The sequence below is a fragment of the Scyliorhinus torazame genome, chromosome 14 (assembly GCF_047496885.1).
Source record: "Scyliorhinus torazame isolate Kashiwa2021f chromosome 14, sScyTor2.1, whole genome shotgun sequence".
Classification (NCBI taxonomy): Eukaryota; Metazoa; Chordata; class Chondrichthyes; order Carcharhiniformes; family Scyliorhinidae; genus Scyliorhinus; species Scyliorhinus torazame.
The window spans coordinates 225,713,022-225,735,268 of record NC_092720.1 but is presented as its reverse complement, the minus strand read 5'-3'; the positions used below and the strand labels follow the sequence as shown (position 1 = coordinate 225,735,268).

Sequence of the window (22,247 nt, the reverse complement as noted above, 5' to 3'; positions counted from 1 at the left end):
AGTACAGTCACAGTATAACCATGTGTACCCCACACTGTATCAGACTGTGAAACATTACCCAGTACAGTCACAGTTTCACCCTGTGTACCCCACACTGTATCAGACTGTGAAACATTACCCAGTACAGGCACAGTATAACCCTGTGTCTCCCACACTCTATCAGACTATGAAACATTACCCCGTACAGTCACAGTATAACCCTGTACCTCCCACACTGTATCAGACTGTGAAACATTACCCAGTACAGTCACAGTATAACCCTGTGTACCGCACACTGCATCAGACTGTGAAACATTACCCAGTACAGTCACAGTATAACCCTGTGTACCCCACACTGTATCAGACTGTGAAACATTACCCAGTACAGTCACAGTACAACCCTGTGTCTCCTACACTGTATCAGACTGTGAAACATTACCCAGTACAGTCACAGTATAACCCTGTGTACCCCACACTGTATCAGACTATGAAACATTACCCCGTACAGTCACAGTATAACCCTGTACCTGCCACACTGTATCAGACTGTGAAACATTACCCAGTACAGTCACAGTATAACCCTGTGTACCGCACACTGTATCAGACTGTGAAACATTACCCAGTACAGTCACAGTATAACGCTGTGTCTTCCACACTGTATCAGACTGTGAAACATTACCCAGTACAGTCACAGTATAACCCTGTGTCACCCACACTGTATCAGACTGTGAAACATTACCCAGTCCAGTCACAGTATAACCCTGTGTCTCCCACACTGTATCAGACTGTGAAACATTACCCAGTCCAGTCACAGTATAACCCTGTGTCGCCCACACTGTATCAGACTGTGAAACATTACCCAGTACAGTCACAGTATAACCCTGTGTCTCCCACACTGTATCTGACTGTGACACATTACCCAGTACAGTCACAGTATAACCCTGTGTACCCCACACTGTATCAGACTGTGCAACATTAACCAGTACAGTCACAGTATAACCCTGTGTCTTCCACACTGTATCAGACTGTGAAACATTACCCAGTACAGTCACAGTATAACCCTGCGTACCCCACACTGTATCAGACTGTGAAACATTACCCAGTACAGTCACAGTATAACCCTGTGTCTCCCACACTGTATCAGACTGTGAAACATTACCCAGTACAGTCACAGTATAACCCTGTGTACCGCTCACTGTATCAGACTGTGAAACATTACCCAGTAGTCAGTTTCACCCTGTGTACCGCACACTGTATCAGACTGTGAAACATTACCCAGTACAGGCACAGTATAACCCTGTGTAGCCCACACTGTATCAGACTGTGAAACATTACCCAGTACAGTCACAGTATAACCCTGTACCTCCCACACTGTATCAGACTGTGAAACATTACCCAGTACAGTCACAGTATAGCCCTGTGTACCCCGCACTGTATCAGACTATGAAACATTACCCAGTACAGTCACAGTATAACCCTGTGTCTCCCACACTGTATCAGACTGTAAAACTTTACCCAGTACAGTCACAGATTCACCCTGTGTACCGCACACTGTATCAGACTGTGAAACATTACCCAGTACAGGCACAGTATAACACTGTGTAGCCCACACTGTATCAGACTGTGAAACATTACCCAGTACAGTCACAGTATAACCATGTGTACCCCACACTGTATCAGACTGTGAAACATTACCCAGTACAGTCACAGTATAACCCTGTGTCTCCCACACTGTATCAGACTGTGAAACATTACCCAGTACAGGCACAGTATCACCCTGTGTACCCCACACTGTATCAGACTGTGAAACATTACCCAGTACAGTCATAGTATAACCCTGTGCCTCCCACACTGTATCAGACTGTGAAACATTACCCAGCACAGTCACATTTTTCACCCTGTGTACCCCACACTGTATCAGACTGTGAAACATTACCAAGTACAGTCACAGTTTCACCCTGTGTACCCCACACTGTATCAGACTGTGAAACATTACCCAGTACAGTCACAGTATAACCCTGTGTCTCCCACACTGTATCAGACTATGAAACATTACCCCGTACAGTCACAGTATAACCCTGTACCTCCCACACTGTATCAGACTGTGAAACATTACCCAGTACAGGCACAGTATAACCCTGTGTACCGCACACTGTATCAGACTGTGAAACATTACCCAGTACAGTCACAGTTTCACCGTGTGTACCCCACACTGTATCAGACTGTGAAACATTACCCAGTACAGTCATAGTATAACCCTGTGTCTCCCACATTGTATCAGACTGTGAAACATTACCCAGTACAGGCACAGTATCACCCTGTGTACCCCACACTGTATCAGACTGTGAAACATTACCCAGTACAGTCACAGTATAGCCCTGTGCCTCCCACACTGTATCAGACTGTGAAACATTACCCAGCACAGTCACATTTTTCACCCTGTGTACCCCACACTGTATCAGACTGTGAAACATTACCCAGTACAGTCACAGTTTCACCCTGTGTACCCCACACTGTATCAGACTGTGAAACATTACCCAGTACAGTCACAATATAACCCTGTGTCTCCCACACTGTTTCAGACTGTGAAACATTACCCAGTACAGTCACAGTATAACCCTGTACCTCCCACACTGTATCAGACTGTGAAACATTACCCAGTACAGTCACAGTATAGCTCAGTGTACCCCGCACTGTATCAGACTATGAAGCATTACCCTGTACAGTCACAGTATAACCCTGTGTCTCCCACTGTATCAGACTGTGAAACATTACCCAGTACAGTCACAGTATAACCCTGTGTACCGCACACTGTATCAGACTGTGAAACATTACCCAGTACAGTCACAGTATAACCCTGTGTACCCCACACTGTATCAGACTGTGAAACATTACCCAGTACAGTCACAGTATAACACTGTGCCTCCCACACTGTATCAGACTGTGAAACATTATCCAGTACAGTCACAGTATAACCCAGGGTACCCCACACTGTATCAGACTGTGAAACATTACCCAGTACAGTCACAGTATAACCCTGTGCCTCCCACACTGTATCAGACTGTGAAACATTACCCAGTCCAGTCACAGTATCACCCTGTGTACCCCACACTGTATCAGACTGTGAAACATTACCCAGTACAGTCACAGTATAACCCTGTGTCTCCCACACTGTATCAGTCTGTGAAACATTACCCAGTACAGTCACAGTATCACGCTGTGTACCCCACACTGTATCAGACTGTGAAACATTACCCAGTACAGTCACAGTATAACCCTGTGTCTCCCACACTGTATCAGACTGTGAAACATTACCCAGTACAGTCACATTTTTCACCCTGTGTACCCCACACTGTATAAGACTGTGAAACATTACCCAGTACAGTCACAATATAACCCTGTGTCTCCCACACTGTTTCAGACTGTGAAACATTACCCAGTACAGTCACAGTATAACCCTGTACCTCCCACACTGTATCAGACTGTGAAACATTACCCAGTACAGTCACAGTATAGCTCAGTGTACCCCGCACTGTATCAGACTATGAAGCATTACCCTGTACAGTCACAGTATAACCCTGTGTCTCCCACACTGTATCAGACTGTGAAACATTACCCAGTACAGTCACAGTATAACCCTGTGTACCGCACACTGTATCAGACTGTGAAACATTACCCAGTACAGTCACAGTATAACCCTGTGTACCCCACACTGTATCAGACTGTGAAACATTACCCAGTACAGTCACAGTATAACACTGTGCCTCCCACACTGTATCAGACTGTGAAACATTATCCAGTACAGTCACAGTATAACCCAGGGTACCCCACACTGTATCAGACTGTGAAACATTACCCAGTACAGTCACAGTATAACCCTGTGCCTCCCACACTGTATCAGACTGTGAAACATTACCCAGTCCAGTCACAGTATCACCCTGTGTACCCCACACTGTATCAGACTGTGAAACATTACCCAGTACAGTCACAGTATAACCCTGTGTCTCCCACACTGTATCAGTCTGTGAAACATTACCCAGTACAGTCACAGTATCACCCTGTGTACCCCACACTGTATCAGACTGTGAAACATTACCCAGTACAGTCACAGTATAACCCTGTGTCTCCCACACTGTATCAGACTGTGAAACATTACCCAGTACAGTCACATTTTTCACCCTGTGTACCCCACACTGTATAAGACTGTGAAACATTACCCAGTACAGTCACAGTATAACCCTGTGTCTCCCACACTGTATCAGACTGCGAAACATTACCCAGTACAGTCACAGTATAACCCTGTACCTCCCACACTGTATCAGACTGTGAAACATTACACAGTACAGTCACAGTATAGCCCTGTGTACCCCGCACTGTATCAGACTATGAAACATTACCCAGTACAGTCACAGTATAACCCTGTGTACCCCACACTGTATCAGACTGTGAAACATTACCCAGTACAGTCACAGTATAGCCCTGTGTACCCCACACTGTATCAGACTGTGAAACATTACCCAGTACAGTCACAGTTTCACCCTGTGTACCCCACACTGTATCAGACTGTGAAACATTACCCAGTACAGTCACAGTATAACCCTGTGTCTCCCACACTGTATCAGACTGTGAAACATTACCCAGTACAGTCACAGTATAACCCTGTACCTCCCACACTGTATCAGACTGTGAAACATTACCCAGTACAGTCACAGTATAGCCCTGTGTACCCCGCACTGTATCAGACTATGAAACATTACCCAGTACAGTCACAGTATAACCCTGTGTCTCTCACACTGTATCAGACTGTGAAACATTACCCAGTACAGTCACAGTATAACCCTGTGTCTCCCACACTGTATCAGACTGTGAAACATTACCCAGTACAGTCACAGTTTCACCCTGTGTACCCCAAACTGTATCAGACTGTGAACCATTACCCAGTCCAGTCACAGTATAACCCTATGTCTCCCACACTGTATCAGATTGTGAAACATTGCCCAGTATAGTCACAGTATAACCCTGTGTACCCCACACTGTATCAGACTGTGCAACATTACCCAGTACAGTCACAGTGTAACCCTGTGTCTCCCACACTGTATCAGACTGTGAAACATTACCCAGTACAGTCACAGTATAACCCTGTGTACCCCACACTGTATCAGACTGTGAAACATTACCCAGTACAGTCACAGTATAACCCTGTGTCTCCTACACTGTATCAGACTGTGAAACATTACCCAGTACAGTCACAGTATAACCCTGTGTACCCCACACTGTATCAGACTGTGAAACATTACCCAGTACAGTCACAGTATAACCCTGTGTCTCCTACACTGTATCAGACTGTGAAATATTATCCAGTACAGTCACAGTATAACCCTGTGTACCCCACACTGTATCAGACTGTGAAACCTTACCCAGTACAGTCACAGTATAACCCTGTGTACCCCGCACTGTATCAGACTGTGAAACATTACCCAGTACAGTCACAGTATAACCCTGTGTACCCCACACTGTATCAGACTGTGAAACATTACCCAGTACAGTCACAGTATAACCCTGTGTCTCCCACACTGTATCAGACTGTGAAACATTACCCAGTCCAGTCACAGTATAACCCTGTGTCTCCCACACTGTATCAGACTGTGAAACATTACCCAGTCCAGTCACAGTATAACCCTGTGTCTCCCACACTGTATCAGACTATGACACATTACCCAGTACAGTCACAGTATAACCCTGTGTACCCCACACTGTATCAGACTGTGAAACATTACCCAGTACAGTCACAGTATAACCCTGTGTCTTCCACACTGTATCAGACTGTGAAACATTACCCAGTACAGTCACAGTATAACCCTGCGTAACCCACACTGTATCAGACTGTGAAACATTACCCAGTACAGTCACAGTATAACCCTGTGTCTCCTACACTGTATCAGACTGTGAAACATTACCCAGTACAGTCACAGTATAACCCTGTGTCTCCCACACTGTATCAGACTGTGAAACATTACCCAGTACAGTCACAGTATAACCCCGTGTACCGCACACTGTATCAGACTGTGAAACATTACCCAGTACAGTCACAGTATAACCCTGCGTACCCCACACTGTATCAGACTGTGAAACATTACCCAGTACAGTCACAGTATAACCCTGTGTCTCCCGCACTGTATCAGACTGTGAAACATTACCCAGTACAGGCACAGTATCACCCTGTGTACCCCACACTGTATCAGACTGTGAAACATTACCCAGTACAGTCACAGTATAACCCTGTGCCTCCCACATTGTATCAGACTGTGAAACATTACCCAGCACAGTCACATTTTTCACCCTGTGTACCCCACACTGTATCAGACTGTGAAACATTACCCAGTACAGTCACAGTTTCACCCTGTGTACCCCACACTGTATCAGACTGTGAAACATTACCCAGTACAGTAACAGTTTAACCCTGTGTCTCCCACACTGTATCAGACTGTGAAACATTACCCAGTACAGTCACAGTATAACCCTGTGTCTCCCACACTGTATCAGACTGTGAAACATTACCCAGTACAGTCACAGTATAACCCTGTGTCTCCCACACTGTATCAGACTGTGAAACATTACCCAGTACAGTCACAGTTTCACCCTGTGTACCCCACACTGTATCAGACTGTGAAACATTACCCAGTCCAGTCACAGTATAACCCTATGTCTCCCACACTGTATCAGACTGTGAAACATTACCCAGTACAGTCACAGTATAACCCTGTGTCTCCCACACTGTATCAGACTGTGAAACATTACCCAGTACAGTCACAGTATAACCCTGTGTACCCCACACTGTATCAGACTGTGAAACATTACCCAGTACAGTCACAGTATAACCGTGTCTCCCACACTGTATCAGACTGTGAAACATTACCCAGTACAGTCACAGTATAACCCTGTGTACCCCACACTGTATCAGACTGTGAAACATTACCCAGTACAGTCACAGTATAACCGTGTCTCCCACACTGTATCAGACGGTGAAACATTACCCAGTACAGTCACAGTATAACCCTGTGTCTCCTACACTGTATCAGACTGTGAAATATTACCCAGTACAGTCACAGTATAACCCTGTGTACCCCACACTGTATCAGACTGTGAAACATTACCCAGTACAGTCACAGTATAACCCTGTGTACCCCACACTGTATCAGACTGTGAAACATTACCCAGTACAGTCACAGTATAACCCTGTGTACCCCACACTGTATCAGACTGTGAACCATTACCCAGTACAGTCACAGTATTACCCTGTGTCTCCCACACTGTATCAGACTGTGAAACATTACCCAGTCCAGTCACAGTATAACCCTGTGTCTCCCACACTGTATCAGACTGTGAAACATTACCCAGTCCAGTCACAGTATAACCCTGTGTCGCCCACACTGTATCAGACTGTGAAACATTACCCAGTACAGTCACAGTATAACCCTGTGTCTCCCACACTGTATCAGACTGTGAAACATTACCCAGTACAGTCACAGTTTAACCCTGTGTCTCCCACACTGTATCAGACTGTGAAACATTACCCAGTACAGTCACAGTATAACCCTGTGTCTCCCACACTGTATCAGACTGTGAAACATTACCCAGTACAGTCACAGTTTCACCCTGTGTACCCCACACTGTATCAGACTGTGAAACATTACCCAGTCCAGTCACAGTATAACCCTATGTCTCCCACACTGTATCAGACTGTGAAACATTACCCAGTACAGTCACAGTATAACCCTGTGTCTCCCACACTGTATCAAACTGTGAAACATTACCCAGTACAGTCACAGTATAACCCTGTGTACCCCACACTGTATCAGACTGTGAAACATTACCCAGTACAGTCACAGTACAACCCTGTGTCTCCTACACTGTATCAGACTGTGAAACATTACCCAGTACAGTCACAGTATAACCCTGTGTACCCCACACTGTATCAGACTGTGAAACATTACCCAGTACAGTCACAGTATAACCGTGTCTCCCACACTGTATCAGACTGTGAAACATTACCCAGTACAGTCACAGTATAACCCTGTGTACCCCACACTGTATCAGACTGTGAAACATTACCCAGTACAGTCACAGTATAACCCTGTGTCTCCCACACTGTATGATGGTGTGAAACATTACCCAGTACAGTCACAGTATAACCCTGTGTACTCCACACTGTATCAGACTGTGAAACATTACCCAGTCCAGTCACAGTATTACCCTGTGTCTCCCACACTGTATCAGACTGTGAAACATTACCCAGTCCAGTCACAGTATAACCCTGTGTCGCCCACACTGTATCAGACTGTGAAACATTACCCAGTACAGTCACAGTATAACCCTGTGTCTCCCACACTGTATCAGACTGTGAAACATTACCCAGTACAGTCACAGTTTAACCCTGTGTCTCCCACACTGTATCAGACTGTGAAACATTACCCAGTACAGTCACAGTATAACCCTGTGTCTCCCACACTGTATCAGACTGTGAAACATTACCCAGTACAGTCACAGTTTCACCCTGTGTACCCCACACTGTATCAGACTGTGAAACATTACCCAGTCCAGTCACAGTATAACCCTATGTCTCCCACACTGTATCAGACTGTGAAACATTACCCAGTACAGTCACAGTATAACCCTGTGTCTCCCACACTGTATCAAACTGTGAAACATTACCCAGTACAGTCACAGTATAACCCTGTGTACCCCACACTGTATCAGACTGTGAAACATTACCCAGTACAGTCACAGTACAACCCTGTGTCTCCTACACTGTATCAGACTGTGAAACATTACCCAGTACAGTCACAGTATAACCCTGTGTACCCCACACTGTATCAGACTGTGAAACATTACCCAGTACAGTCACAGTATAACCGTGTCTCCCACACTGTATCAGACTGTGAAACATTACCCAGTACAGTCACAGTATAACCCTGTGTACCCCACACTGTATCAGACTGTGAAACATTACCCAGTACAGTCACAGTATAACCCTGTGTCTCCCACACTGTATGATGGTGTGAAACATTACCCAGTACAGTCACAGTATAACCCTGTGTACTCCACACTGTATCAGACTGTGAAACATTACCCAGTACAGTCACAGTATAACCCTGTGTCTCCCACACTGTATCAGACTGTGAAACATTACCCAGTAGTCACAGTTTCACCATGTGTACCCCACACTGTATCAGACTGTGAAACATTACCCAGTACAGTCACAGTACAACATTGTGTCTCCCACACTGTATCAGACTGTGAAACATTACCCAGTACAGTCACAGTATAACCATGTTTCCCACACTGTATCAGACTGTGAAACATTACCCAGTACAGTCACAGTATAACCCTGTGTCTCCCACACTGTATCAGACTGTGAAACATTACCCAGTACAGTCACAGTGTAACCCTGTGTCTCCCACACTGTATCAGACTGTGAAACATTACCCAGTCCAGTCACAGTATAACCCTGTGTCTCCCACACTGTATCAGACTATGACACATTACCCAGTACAGTCACAGTATAACCCTGTGTACCCCACACTGTATCAGACTGTGAAACATTACCCAGTACAGTCACAGTATAACCCTGTGTCTTCCACACTGTATCAGACTGTGAAACATTACCCAGTACAGTCACAGTATAACCCTGCGTAACCCACACTGTATCAGACTGTGAAACATTACCCAGTACAGTCACAGTATAACCCTGTGTCTCCTACACTGTATCAGACTGTGAAACATTACCCAGTACAGTCACAGTATAACCCTGTGTCTCCCACACTGTATCAGACTGTGAAACATTACCCAGTACAGTCACAGTATAACCCCGTGTACCGCACACTGTATCAGACTGTGAAACATTACCCAGTACAGTCACAGTATAACCCTGCGTACCCCACACTGTATCAGACTGTGAAACATTACCCAGTACAGTCACAGTATAACCCTGTGTCTCCCGCACTGTATCAGACTGTGAAACATTACCCAGTACAGGCACAGTATCACCCTGTGTACCCCACACTGTATCAGACTGTGAAACATTACCCAGTACAGTCACAGTATAACCCTGTGCCTCCCACATTGTATCAGACTGTGAAACATTACCCAGCACAGTCACATTTTTCACCCTGTGTACCCCACACTGTATCAGACTGTGAAACATTACCCAGTACAGTCACAGTTTCACCCTGTGTACCCCACACTGTATCAGACTGTGAAACATTACCCAGTACAGTAACAGTTTAACCCTGTGTCTCCCACACTGTATCAGACTGTGAAACATTACCCAGTACAGTCACAGTATAACCCTGTGTCTCCCACACTGTATCAGACTGTGAAACATTACCCAGTACAGTCACAGTATAACCCTGTGTCTCCCACACTGTATCAGACTGTGAAACATTACCCAGTACAGTCACAGTTTCACCCTGTGTACCCCACACTGTATCAGACTGTGAAACATTACCCAGTCCAGTCACAGTATAACCCTATGTCTCCCACACTGTATCAGACTGTGAAACATTACCCAGTACAGTCACAGTATAACCCTGTGTCTCCCACACTGTATCAGACTGTGAAACATTACCCAGTACAGTCACAGTATAACCCTGTGTACCCCACACTGTATCAGACTGTGAAACATTACCCAGTACAGTCACAGTATAACCGTGTCTCCCACACTGTATCAGACTGTGAAACATTACCCAGTACAGTCACAGTATAACCCTGTGTACCCCACACTGTATCAGACTGTGAAACATTACCCAGTACAGTCACAGTATAACCGTGTCTCCCACACTGTATCAGACGGTGAAACATTACCCAGTACAGTCACAGTATAACCCTGTGTCTCCTACACTGTATCAGACTGTGAAATATTACCCAGTACAGTCACAGTATAACCCTGTGTACCCCACACTGTATCAGACTGTGAAACATTACCCAGTACAGTCACAGTATAACCCTGTGTACCCCACACTGTATCAGACTGTGAAACATTACCCAGTACAGTCACAGTATAACCCTGTATACCCCACACTGTATCAGACTGTGAACCATTACCCAGTACAGTCACAGTATAACCCTGTGTCTCCCACACTGTATCAGACTGTGAAACATTACCCAGTCCAGTCACAGTATAACCCTGTGTCTCCCACACTGTATCAGACTGTGAAACATTACCCAGTCCAGTCACAGTATAACCCTGTGTCGCCCACACTGTATCAGACCGTGAAACATTACCCAGTACAGTCACAGTATAACCCTGTGTCTCCCACACTGTATCAGACTGTGAAACATTACCCAGTACAGTCACAGTTTAACCCTGTGTCTCCCACACTGTATCAGACTGTGAAACATTACCCAGTACAGTCACAGTATAACCCTGTGTCTCCCACACTGTATCAGACTGTGAAACATTACCCAGTACAGTCACAGTTTCACCCTGTGTACCCCACACTGTATCAGACTGTGAAACATTACCCAGTCCAGTCACAGTATAACCCTATGTCTCCCACACTGTATCAGACTGTGAAACATTACCCAGTACAGTCACAGTATAACCCTGTGTCTCCCACACTGTATCAAACTGTGAAACATTACCCAGTACAGTCACAGTATAACCCTGTGTACCCCACACTGTATCAGACTGTGAAACATTACCCAGTACAGTCACAGTACAACCCTGTGTCTCCTACACTGTATCAGACTGTGAAACATTACCCAGTACAGTCACAGTATAACCCTGTGTACCCCACACTGTATCAGACTGTGAAACATTACCCAGTACAGTCACAGTATAACCGTGTCTCCCACACTGTATCAGACTGTGAAACATTACCCAGTACAGTCACAGTATAACCCTGTGTCTCCCACACTGTATGATGGTGTGAAACATTACCCAGTACAGTCACAGTATAACCCTGTGTACTCCACACTGTATCAGACTGTGAAACATTACCCAGTACAGTCACAGTATAACCCTGTGTCTCCCACACTGTATCAGACTGTGAAACATTACCCAGTAGTCACAGTTTCACCATGTGTACCCCACACTGTATCAGACTGTGAAACATTACCCAGTACAGTCACAGTACAACATTGTGTCTCCCACACTGTATCAGACTGTGAAACATTACCCAGTACAGTCACAGTATAACCATGTTTCCCACACTGTATCAGACTGTGAAACATTACCCAGTACAGTCACAGTATAACCCTGTGTCTCCCACACTGTATGATGGTGTGAAACATTACCCAGTACAGTCACAGTATAACCCTGTGTACTCCACACTGTATCAGACTGTGAAACATTACCCAGTACAGTCACAGTATAACCCTGTGTCTCCCACACTGTATCAGACTGTGAAACATTACCCAGTAGTCACAGTTTCACCATGTGTACCCCACACTGTATCAGACTGTGAAACATTACCCAGTACAGTCACAGTACAACATTGTGTCTCCCACACTGTATCAGACTGTGAAACATTACCCAGTACAGTCACAGTATAACCATGTTTCCCACACTGTATCAGACTGTGAAACATTACCCAGTACAGTCACAGTATAACCCTGTGTCTCCCACACTGTATCAGACTGTGAAACATTACCCAGTACAGTCACAGTTTAACCCTGTGTCTCCCACACTGTATGATGGTGTGAAACCTACCATCAGCGGTGAGGAAGAATGAGTTGGCACTGCTACTGACGTTGTTTGTCACGATACAGGTGTACGTGCCACAATCCGATATTGTCATTTTTTCGATAAACAACGTGCTGCTGTCATATTCCATTTTTAAATGTTTGCTTTCAAAGATCTTCTGCTTGTTTTTCTCCCACTGTATGCTCCTGGCTTTTCCGATTTTCACAATGCACCTGAGCTCCACGGGATTCATTAGTTTGGCGTGATTCTGAATGATCAAAGGTGATGCCAGCTGTTCTGTCAGGAAGGAAAGTCACAAGGTTGTCAAATCCAACGTCAATCTCTATTTGGATTTGTTTATTGTCACGTGTACCAAGGTACAGTGAAAAGTGTTTTTCTGCGAGCAGCTCAACAGATCATTAAGTACATGGGAAGAAAAGGGAATAAAAGAAAATACATAATAGGGCAACACAAGGTACACAATATAACGACATAACACCGGCATCGGATGGAGCATACAGGGTGTAGTGTTAATCAGGTCAGTCCATAAGAGGGTCATTTAGGAGTCTGGTGACAGAGGGGAAGAAGCTGCTTTTGAGTCTGTCCGTGCGTGTTCTCAGACTTCTGTATCTCCTGCCCGATGGACGAGCGAGTAAGCCGGGTGGGAGGGATCTTTGATTATGCTGCCCGCTTTCCCCAGGCAGCGGGAGGTGTAGGTGGAGTCAATGGATGGGAGGCAGGTTTGTGTGATGGACTGGGCGGTGTTCACGACTCTGAAGTTTCTTGCGGTCCTGGGCCGAGCAGTTGCCATACCAGTCTGTGATGCAGCCCGATAGGATGCTTTCTATGGTGTATCTGTAAAAGTTGGTAAGGGTTAATGTAAAAGTTGGTAAGGGTTAATGTAAAAGTTGGTAAGGGTTAATGTGGACGTGCTCCCAGCTCAAGGACAAGGGGAAATGCTTCAATGTATGAAAACAGTGTGCCAAGATACCAGGGGCAAAGGAAAAGTCTATCCAACCGCCATGTTGCTGGTCTTTCTGCCACATTGACCCGGTGACGGTGAAGGAACGCCCATGTGACCCATGTGACTGGCCGGTGACTTTGACGGGAGTGGCCCGGTGGTGAGGTTCGCACGTGCCTGCTGTACCTGCCCCAGTGAGCTGGCGAGGTTGCCAGCTCAAACGGTTCAGTCAAGTAGCCTCTTGTCGATGGTACACAGCTGCCATTCGATGGTGGAGCTGGTACCAATCAAAGGGCTCCTTTTTCCTGGACATTGTCGAACCCCTTGCACGTTGTTGAGGAGGCTGGCACCCAGGAAGTGCCGATTATTCCATCAAACCCCTGACTTGTGCATTAGGTCACAGTAGACAGGTTATGGTGAATAACGTCACTGTCTGCAGCACATTGAGGGTCTATCCAGACAGAATATCAGAAATGTCAAACTCCTCCCAAAAACACAGTCCCAACACAGAACTCCTCCCAAAAACACAGTTCCAACACAGAACTCCTCCCAAAAACACAGTCCCAACACAGAACACCTCCCAAAAACACAGTTCCAACACAGAACTCCTCCCAAAAACACAGTCCCAACACAGAACTCCTCCCAAAAGCACAGTCCCAACACAGAACTCCTCCCAAAAACACAGTCCCAACACAGAACTCCTCCCAAAAGCACGGTCCCAACACAGAACTCCTCCCAAAAACACAGTCCCAACACAGAACTCCTCCCAAAAACACAGTTCCAACACAGAACTCCTCCCAAAAACACAGTCCCAACAAAGAACACCTCCCAAAAACACAGTTCCAACACAGAACTCCTCCCAAAAGCACAGTCCCAACACAGAGCTCATCCCAAAAGCACAGTCCCAACACAGAACTCCCAAAAGCACAGTCCCAACACAGAACTCCTCCCAAAAACACAGTCCCAACACAGAACTCCTCCCAAAAGCAGTCCCAACACAGAACTCCTCCCAAAAGCACAGTCCCAACACAGAACTCCTCCCAAAAGCACAGTCCCAACACAGAACTCCTCCCAAAAGCACAGTCCCAACACAGAACTCCTCCCAAAAGCACAGTCCCAACACAGAACGCCTCCCAAAAACACAGTCCCAACACAGAACTCCTCCCAAAAACACAGTTCCAATGGGCGAGATTCTCTCAGCCCACGCCAGGTCGTAGAATCACGGGGCCGAGTGCAATTCGCATGAACCCGCCCTGACGCGGTCGGCCGATTCTCCGGTGAGCGGAGAATGGCCGCCATTGGAGCCTTCTCGGTCGGCACGCCGCCGGTCATCACCCCGCCCCCCCCCCCGGTGTTTCTCCGTTCGGGTGGGTCGAGTGGCCGCCCAACGAAGCCCGAGTCTCGCCGGCGCCGTTCACATCTGGTCTTACCCAGCGGGACCTCGACACCCATCCTGTCGGGTGGCCTGGTGGGTGGGGGGCGGGTGTCCGACCCTGGGGGGGCCTCCACCGCGGCCTGGCCCGCGATCGGGGGCTACCGATCGGCGGGCCGGCCTCTCGTGGTGGGGGCCTATTTTGCTCTGCACTGGCCCCTTTAACCCTACGCCATGTTGCGTCGGGGCCAGCGCGGAGAAGGACGCTATCGCGCATGCGCGCATTTGCAGACCCGCGGCGCACATTTGACGCCGCTATTGGCAGCTGGAGTGCGGTGGATCACTCCAGTGCCGTGCTGGCCCCCTGCAAGGCAGAGGATCGCTACACTTAGCGGTCAGAGGACGCCGTCATTAAACTCTCCAGTATTTACAACGGCGTCAACACTCTGCATTCGGATGGGAGAATTCCAACCAGGATTTCCCTCAAAAACACAGTCCCAACACAGAACTCCTCACAAAAACACAGTCCCAACACAGAACTCCTCACAAAAACACAGTCCCAATTCTTCAGCACCTATTGGACAGAGGCAGCTTTGTTGTGTTACTCTCCCAGCTTCTGCACTGCTCCTGTAAGCAATGCATATATTAAAGCATATATTATAGATAGGCAGTGACTAGTGGGGTACCGCAGGGATCTGTGCTTGGACCCCAAGTGTTCACTTTATATATTAATGATTTGGATGAGGGAACTAAATGTATTATCTCCAAATCTGCGGATGATACAAAGTTGGGTGTGAGGGTGAGCTGTGAGGAGGATACAGAGATGCTTCAGTGGGATTTGGACAGGCTGAGTGAGTGGGCAGATGCACGGCAGATGCAGTATAATGTGGACAATATGAGGTCAGCCACTTCGGGAGCAAAAATAGGCAGATTATTATTTGGGAGTAAATTGGTAGAAGCGGATACTCAGCGAGACCTTGGTGTCCTCGTGCATCAGTCGCTGAAAGTAAGCGCGCAGGTACAACAGGCAGGGAAGAAGGCAAATGGTATGTTGGCCTTCATAGCGAGAGGATTGGAGTATCGGAATAGAGATATTTTACTGCAATGGGACAGGGCATTGGTGAGGCCACACCTGGAGTATTGTGGGCAGTTTTGGTGTCCTTACCTGAGGAAGGATGTTCTTGCTGTGGAGGGAGTGCATAGGGTTTACCAGACTGATCCCTGGGATGGCGGGACTGTCATATGAGGAGAGATTAAGTCGGTTAGGATTATATTATTTGGAGGTTGGAAGAGTGAGAGGGGATCTCATAGAAACTTGTAAAATTCTAACAGGATTGGACAGAGTAGATTCAGAAAGAATGTTCCCGATGGTGGGGGAGTCCAGAACTAGGGGTCATAGTTTGAGGACAAGGGGTAAACCTTTCAGGACTGAGGTGAGGAGAAATTTCTTCACCCAGAGAGCGGTGAATCTGTGGAATTCACTCCCACAGAAAGTAGTCGAGGATAACGTTGTAATTTCAAGCAGGAATTAGATTTCGCTCTTGGGGCTAAAGGGATGAAGGGATATGGGGAGAGGGGGATCAGGGTGTTGAACGTGATGATCAGCCATGATCATAATGAATGGGGGAGCAGGCTCGAAGGGCCGAATGGCCTCCTCCTGCTTGTATTTTCTATGTTTTTATGTATAGGGTTGTTCCTGAGCAATTCCTGATCAATGGTAAACCCCCAGCAAGTTGACAGTGTGGGATAAAGCGGTGAAGCTGACAATCAGCGTCCGGGGAGATAGATTCTCGCGTTGGTTTGGTCATCGCCTGGCACGTGTGTGGTGCGAACGTTCCTTTGGCATTTTCCAGCCAAAGTCTGAATATGGTCCAGTTCTTACTCTCTTGTGAACACAGACGGTATCGGTGTCTGAGGAGGCAGGAATGGTGCTCAACACTGTGTGATTATCACCAAATATTCCTACTTGCTGGAGGGAAGGGCATTGAAGGAGCAGATGAAGTAGGTTGGCCAACCCTCAAGGTCTCGAGCAGCCGTGTCCTGGGACTGAGATCACTGACCTGCAACAAACACACCCGTCCATTGTGTGGAGCTGCTGGGGGCTGGGAGAACTGCCTCTGCCTGATGAGTGGGACAGTGCCTTTGGGAGGAATTCTGACTTTGTGATTGTTGTATCCCCATTCTGCTTTACCTGGGTGGCTCGGATGCGTAGTGTTGAATAAAGAACAGAAAGCTTTGTTAACAAACAAAACTATAAATTTATTACACTACTAACAAAGATTCGTTCACATTCCGAAAGTAGAAGGTTATTGTCTAAAACCACGCTCTCTCTAATTTACAGAACTCTCAAGTACACAACTGCTCTCTCTGCCTGGCCCTCTTCCAGCTCTCTCCTAACTCTTAATTCCCAATCATCCAATCATCTTCTAATCCCAGAATCCCCTAGTCACAGGGAGCAGGATCCCCCGCAGCGAAATCGTGTTCGGTGCAGAGAATCCAATTTCACGCTGAAATCGGGCGTCTCCGGGACCCGGGAATCGGCGTGGTGGCGGAGTGCCCATTGCCAGACGCCGGTCCAGCGATCCTCCGCTCCCGACCAGCCCGGTTCCCGACGGCACGCAACTAATCTGGTATCGCCGGTTGGGAAGCTCGCGTGACGGTTGCGGACTCAGTGGAAGTGAACTCTTGGCCATTGTGGGAGAATCCAGCCCCTGATATTTATATGACTGTTCTGTGGTTCCCTCTAGTGCTTTGAAGCATTATCATGAACTTGTTAACCCTTTACATCCCAGTCAATATACGTATCATTACAGCGGTATCATCCCGCCTGGGTACACCACTGCAGACGGTGGCGATGGAAGCGAAGGAGCTGGCTTCCATGGCAACAGAGGACAACAATAAAACTCTAATCACACATTTATTCTTCAATTATCATTACAATTCCCATTTCAATTACAGCATTTTAATCAACCAATTCTAGTCTTTATAAATATTGGCTGTAACTTTCTCTGGGAGGAAAACGGCCTGGCTTTGTCACTCTGTAGACACCGAGCTACAGCAGAATCCAGCCCGGGATGTCCAGCCCCCCCCTTCGATTCCTTCCCGGGGGATATACGGGCAGCATAGCAGGCCCTGACACACAGCCCGAAACACAGGGAAGGCGGATTAATTTAACAGTGAGTATTTGATACTGACCCACCGATAACATATTCCCAATCATTGAATTTTGGGGCCTCTGATACTGCCCATCTGCCTTGTCTTTCGGTTGTTCCCGGCTGGGTCAGAATTTGTCTCACAGCCCTGAGGGCGCGTGGGCGCAGAGGTTAGCACTGTTGCTTCGCAGCACCAGGGTCCATGACGATTCCCGGCTTGGGTCACTGTCTGTGCGGAGTCTGCACGTTCTCCCCGTGTCTGCGTGGGTTTCCTCCCACTAGCCCCACAGCCGTTTCTCTGCGACGACTGTGACGGAATCAGTGTCATTTCAGGATCTCATCTTGAAAGAATTGATCAGTTTTGATTCAGATTCGCCCTCCCCCAACCCCTCACCTTCACAAGTCTATTTCTGACACGGCTCCTCGCCTTTCTCACCCCTCTTGCCTGTATTTCTGATGGAACACTGCCCAGCACAATTCCAAACTACAGCTCCTCCTGTTACGCTCCCCGTCATGTCTCCGCCCCATTCTCCCAGTGTGTCCCACTCCTTCTGTTCTGGCGATGCTCCCTTTGCAAACATTGCTTTTGACATGTCTGCCTTTTCCCTCAACCAGGGATTCCCCCGATTGTGGTAAACGGGGCACTATTAGACCATAAGACATAGGAGCAGAATTAGGCCACTCGGCCCATCGAGTCTGCTCCGCCCTTCAATCATGGCTGATATTTTCTCATCCCCATTCTCCTGCCTTTCCCCATAACCCCTGATCCCCTTATTAATCAGGAACCTATCTATCTCTGTCTTAAAGACACTCAGTGATTTGGCCTCCACAGCCTTCTGCGGCAAAGAGTTCCATAGATTCCCCACCCTCTGGCTGAAGAAATTCCTCCTCATCTCTGTTTGAAAGAATTGGATTGGATTTGGATTTATTGTCACGTGTACCGAGGTGTTCTGTGTACAGTCCAGACAGATCATTCCATACATGAAAAACATAGAATATACAGTGCAGAAGGAGGCCATTCGGCCCATCGAGTCTGCACCGACCCACTTAAGCCCTCACTTCCACCCTAACCCCTTAACCCAATAACCCCTCCCAACCTTTTTTGGTCACTCAGGGCAATTTATCATGGCCAATCCACCTAACCTGCACACCTTTGGACTGTGGGAGGAAACTGGAGCACCCGGAGGAAACCCACGCACACACGGGGAGAATGTGCAGACTCCGCACAGACAGTGACCCAAGCCGGAATCGAACCTGGGACCCTGGAGCAGTGAATTCACAATGCTAACCATTATGCTACCGTGATTAGGACACACATAAATACACAATGTAAATACATAGACACAGACATCAGGTGAATCATACGGAGTGTATACTACTCAGTAGAGAAGATGTGTGAAGAAATCAGGTCAGTCCACAAGAGGGTCATTTAGGAGTCTGGTGACAGCGGGGAAGAAGCTGTTTTTGAGTCTGTTCGTGCGTGTTCTGAGACTTTCACGTCTCCTGCCCGATGGAAGAAGTTGGAAGAGTGAGTAAGCCGGGTGGGAAGGGTCTTTGATTGTGCTGCCCGCTTTCCCCAGGCAGCGGGAGGTGTAGACAGAGTCAGTGGATGGGAGGCAGGTTTGTGTGATGGACTGGGCGGTGTTCACGGCTCTCTGAAGTTACTTACTTAAGGCCGAGCAGTTGCCGTACCCAGGCTGTGATGCAGCCAGATAGGGGGCGATGGCATAATGCTGTTACAAAGAACAAAGAAATGTACAGCACAGGAACAGGCCCTTCGGCCCTCCAAGCCCGTGCCGACCATGCTGCCCGACTAAACTACAATCTTCTACACTTCCTGGGTCCGTATCCTTCTATTCCCATCCTATTCATATATTTGTCAAGATGCCCCTTAAATGTCACTATCGTCCCTGCTTCCACTACCTCCTCCGGTAGCGAGTTCCAGGCACCCACTACCCTCTGTGTAAAAAACTTGCCTCGTACATCTCCTCTCAACCTTGCCCCTCTCACCTTAAACCTATGCCCCCTAGTAATTGACCCCTCTACCCTGGGGAAAAGCCTCTGACTATCCACTCTGTCTATGCCCCTCATAATTTTGTAGACCTCTATCAGGTCGCCCCTCAACCTCCTTTGTTCCAGTGAGAACAAACCAAGTTTGTTCAAACTCTCCTCAAAATTAATGCCCTCCATACCAGGCAACATCCTGGTAAATCTCATCTGCACCTTCTCTAAAGCCTCCACATCCTTCTGGTAGTGTGGCGACCAGAATTGAACACTATACTCCAAGTGTGGCCTAACTAAGGTTCTATACAGCTGCAACATGACTTTCCAATTTTTAGACTCAATGCCCCGGCCAATGAAGGCAAGCATGCCGTATGCCTTCTTGACTACCTTCTCCAACTGTGTTGCCCCTTTCAGTGACCCGTGGACCTGTACACCTAGATCTCTCTGACTGTCAATACTCTTGAGGGTTGTACCATTCACTGTATATTCCCTACCTGCATTAGACCTTCCAAAATGCATTACCTCACATTTGTCCGGATTAAACTCCATCTGCCATCTCTCCGCCCAAGTCTCCAGACAATCTAAATCCTGCTGTATCCTCAGACAGTCCTCATCGCTATCCGCAATTCCACCAACCATTGTGTCGTCTGCAAACTTACTAATCAGACCAGTTACATTTTCCTCCAAATCATTTATAGAAAGAGAGAGACAGAAAGAGAGAGACAGAGAGAGAGAGCGACATAGAGAGACAGAGAGACAGAAAGATAGACAGAGTGAGAGACAGACAGAGAGAGATCCGCAATTCCACCAACCTTTGAGTCGTCCGCAAACTTACTAATCAGACCAGTGTCATCCGCAAACTTACTAATCAGATCAGTGTCGTCCGCAAACTTACTAATCAGATCAGTATCATCCGCAAACGTACTAATCAGACCAGTGTCATCCGCAAACTTACTAATCAGACCAGTATCATCCGCAAACTTACTAATCAGATCAGTATCATCCGCAAACTTACTAATCAGACCAGTGTCATCCGCAAACTTACTAATCAGACCAGTATCATCCGCAAACTTACTAATCAGATCAGTATCATCCGCAAACTTACTAATCAGACCAGTGTCATCCGCAAACTTACTAATCAGACCAGTATCATCCGCAAACTTACTAATCAGACCAGAGTCGTCCCCAAACTTACTAATCAGACCAGTATCATCCGCAAACTTACTAATCAGATCAGTGTCATCCGCAAACTTACTAATCAGACCAGTGTCATCCGCAAACTTACTAATCAGACCAGTGTCATCCGCAAACTTACTAATCAGATCAGTATCATCCGCAAACTTACTAATCAGACCAGTGTCGTCCGCAAACTTACTAATCAGACCAGTATCATCCGCAAACTTACTAATCAGATCAGTATCATCCGCAAACTTACTAATCAGACCAGAGTCGTCCCCAAACTTACTAATCAGACCAGTATCATCCGCAAACTTACTAATCAGATCAGTATCATCCGCAAACTTACTAATCAGACCAGTATCATCCGCAAACTTACTAATCAGACCAGTATCATCCGCAAACTTACTAATCAGACCAGAGTCGTCCCCAAACTTACTAATCAGACCAGTATCATCCGCAAACTTACTAATCAGATCAGTGTCGTCCGCAAACTTACTAATCAGATCAGTATCATCCGCAAACTTACTAATCAGATCAGTGTCGTCCACAAACGTACTAATCAGACCAGTGTCATCCGCAAACTTACTAATCAGACCAGTATCATCCGCAAACTTACTAATCAGATCAGCGTCGTCCGCAAACTTACTAATCAGACCAGTGTCATCCGCAAACTTACTAATCAGATCAGTATCATCCGCAAACTTACTAATCAGATCAGTATCATCCGCAAACTTACTAATCAGATCAGTATCATCCGCAAACTTACTAATCAGATCAGTATCATCCGCAAACTTACTAATCAGACCAGTATCATCCGCAAACTTACTAATCAGATCAGTATCATCGGCAAACTTACTAATCAGATCAGTGTCGTCCGCAAACTTACTAATCAGACCAGTATCATCCGCAAACTTA

General features: G+C 46.8%; 1 protein-coding gene across 6 annotated transcripts in view; it reads right to left on the bottom strand.

Moving 5' to 3' along the window:
* The window catches only part of LOC140390590 (uncharacterized), a 180,017-nt gene that overhangs the window by 75,019 nt on the left and 82,751 nt on the right, over positions 1–22,247 (bottom strand). For 5 of the 6 annotated variants that reach the window (XM_072475802.1, XM_072475803.1, XM_072475805.1 and 2 more), the window contains exon 4: positions 12,692–12,961. The exons of the other annotated variant lie outside the window; for it this stretch is intronic. In XM_072475802.1, the coding sequence (XP_072331903.1) occupies positions 12,692–12,961 (270 nt within the window). The remainder of the gene's footprint in view (positions 1–12,691; positions 12,962–22,247) is intronic. 6 annotated transcript variants of the gene reach the window in all.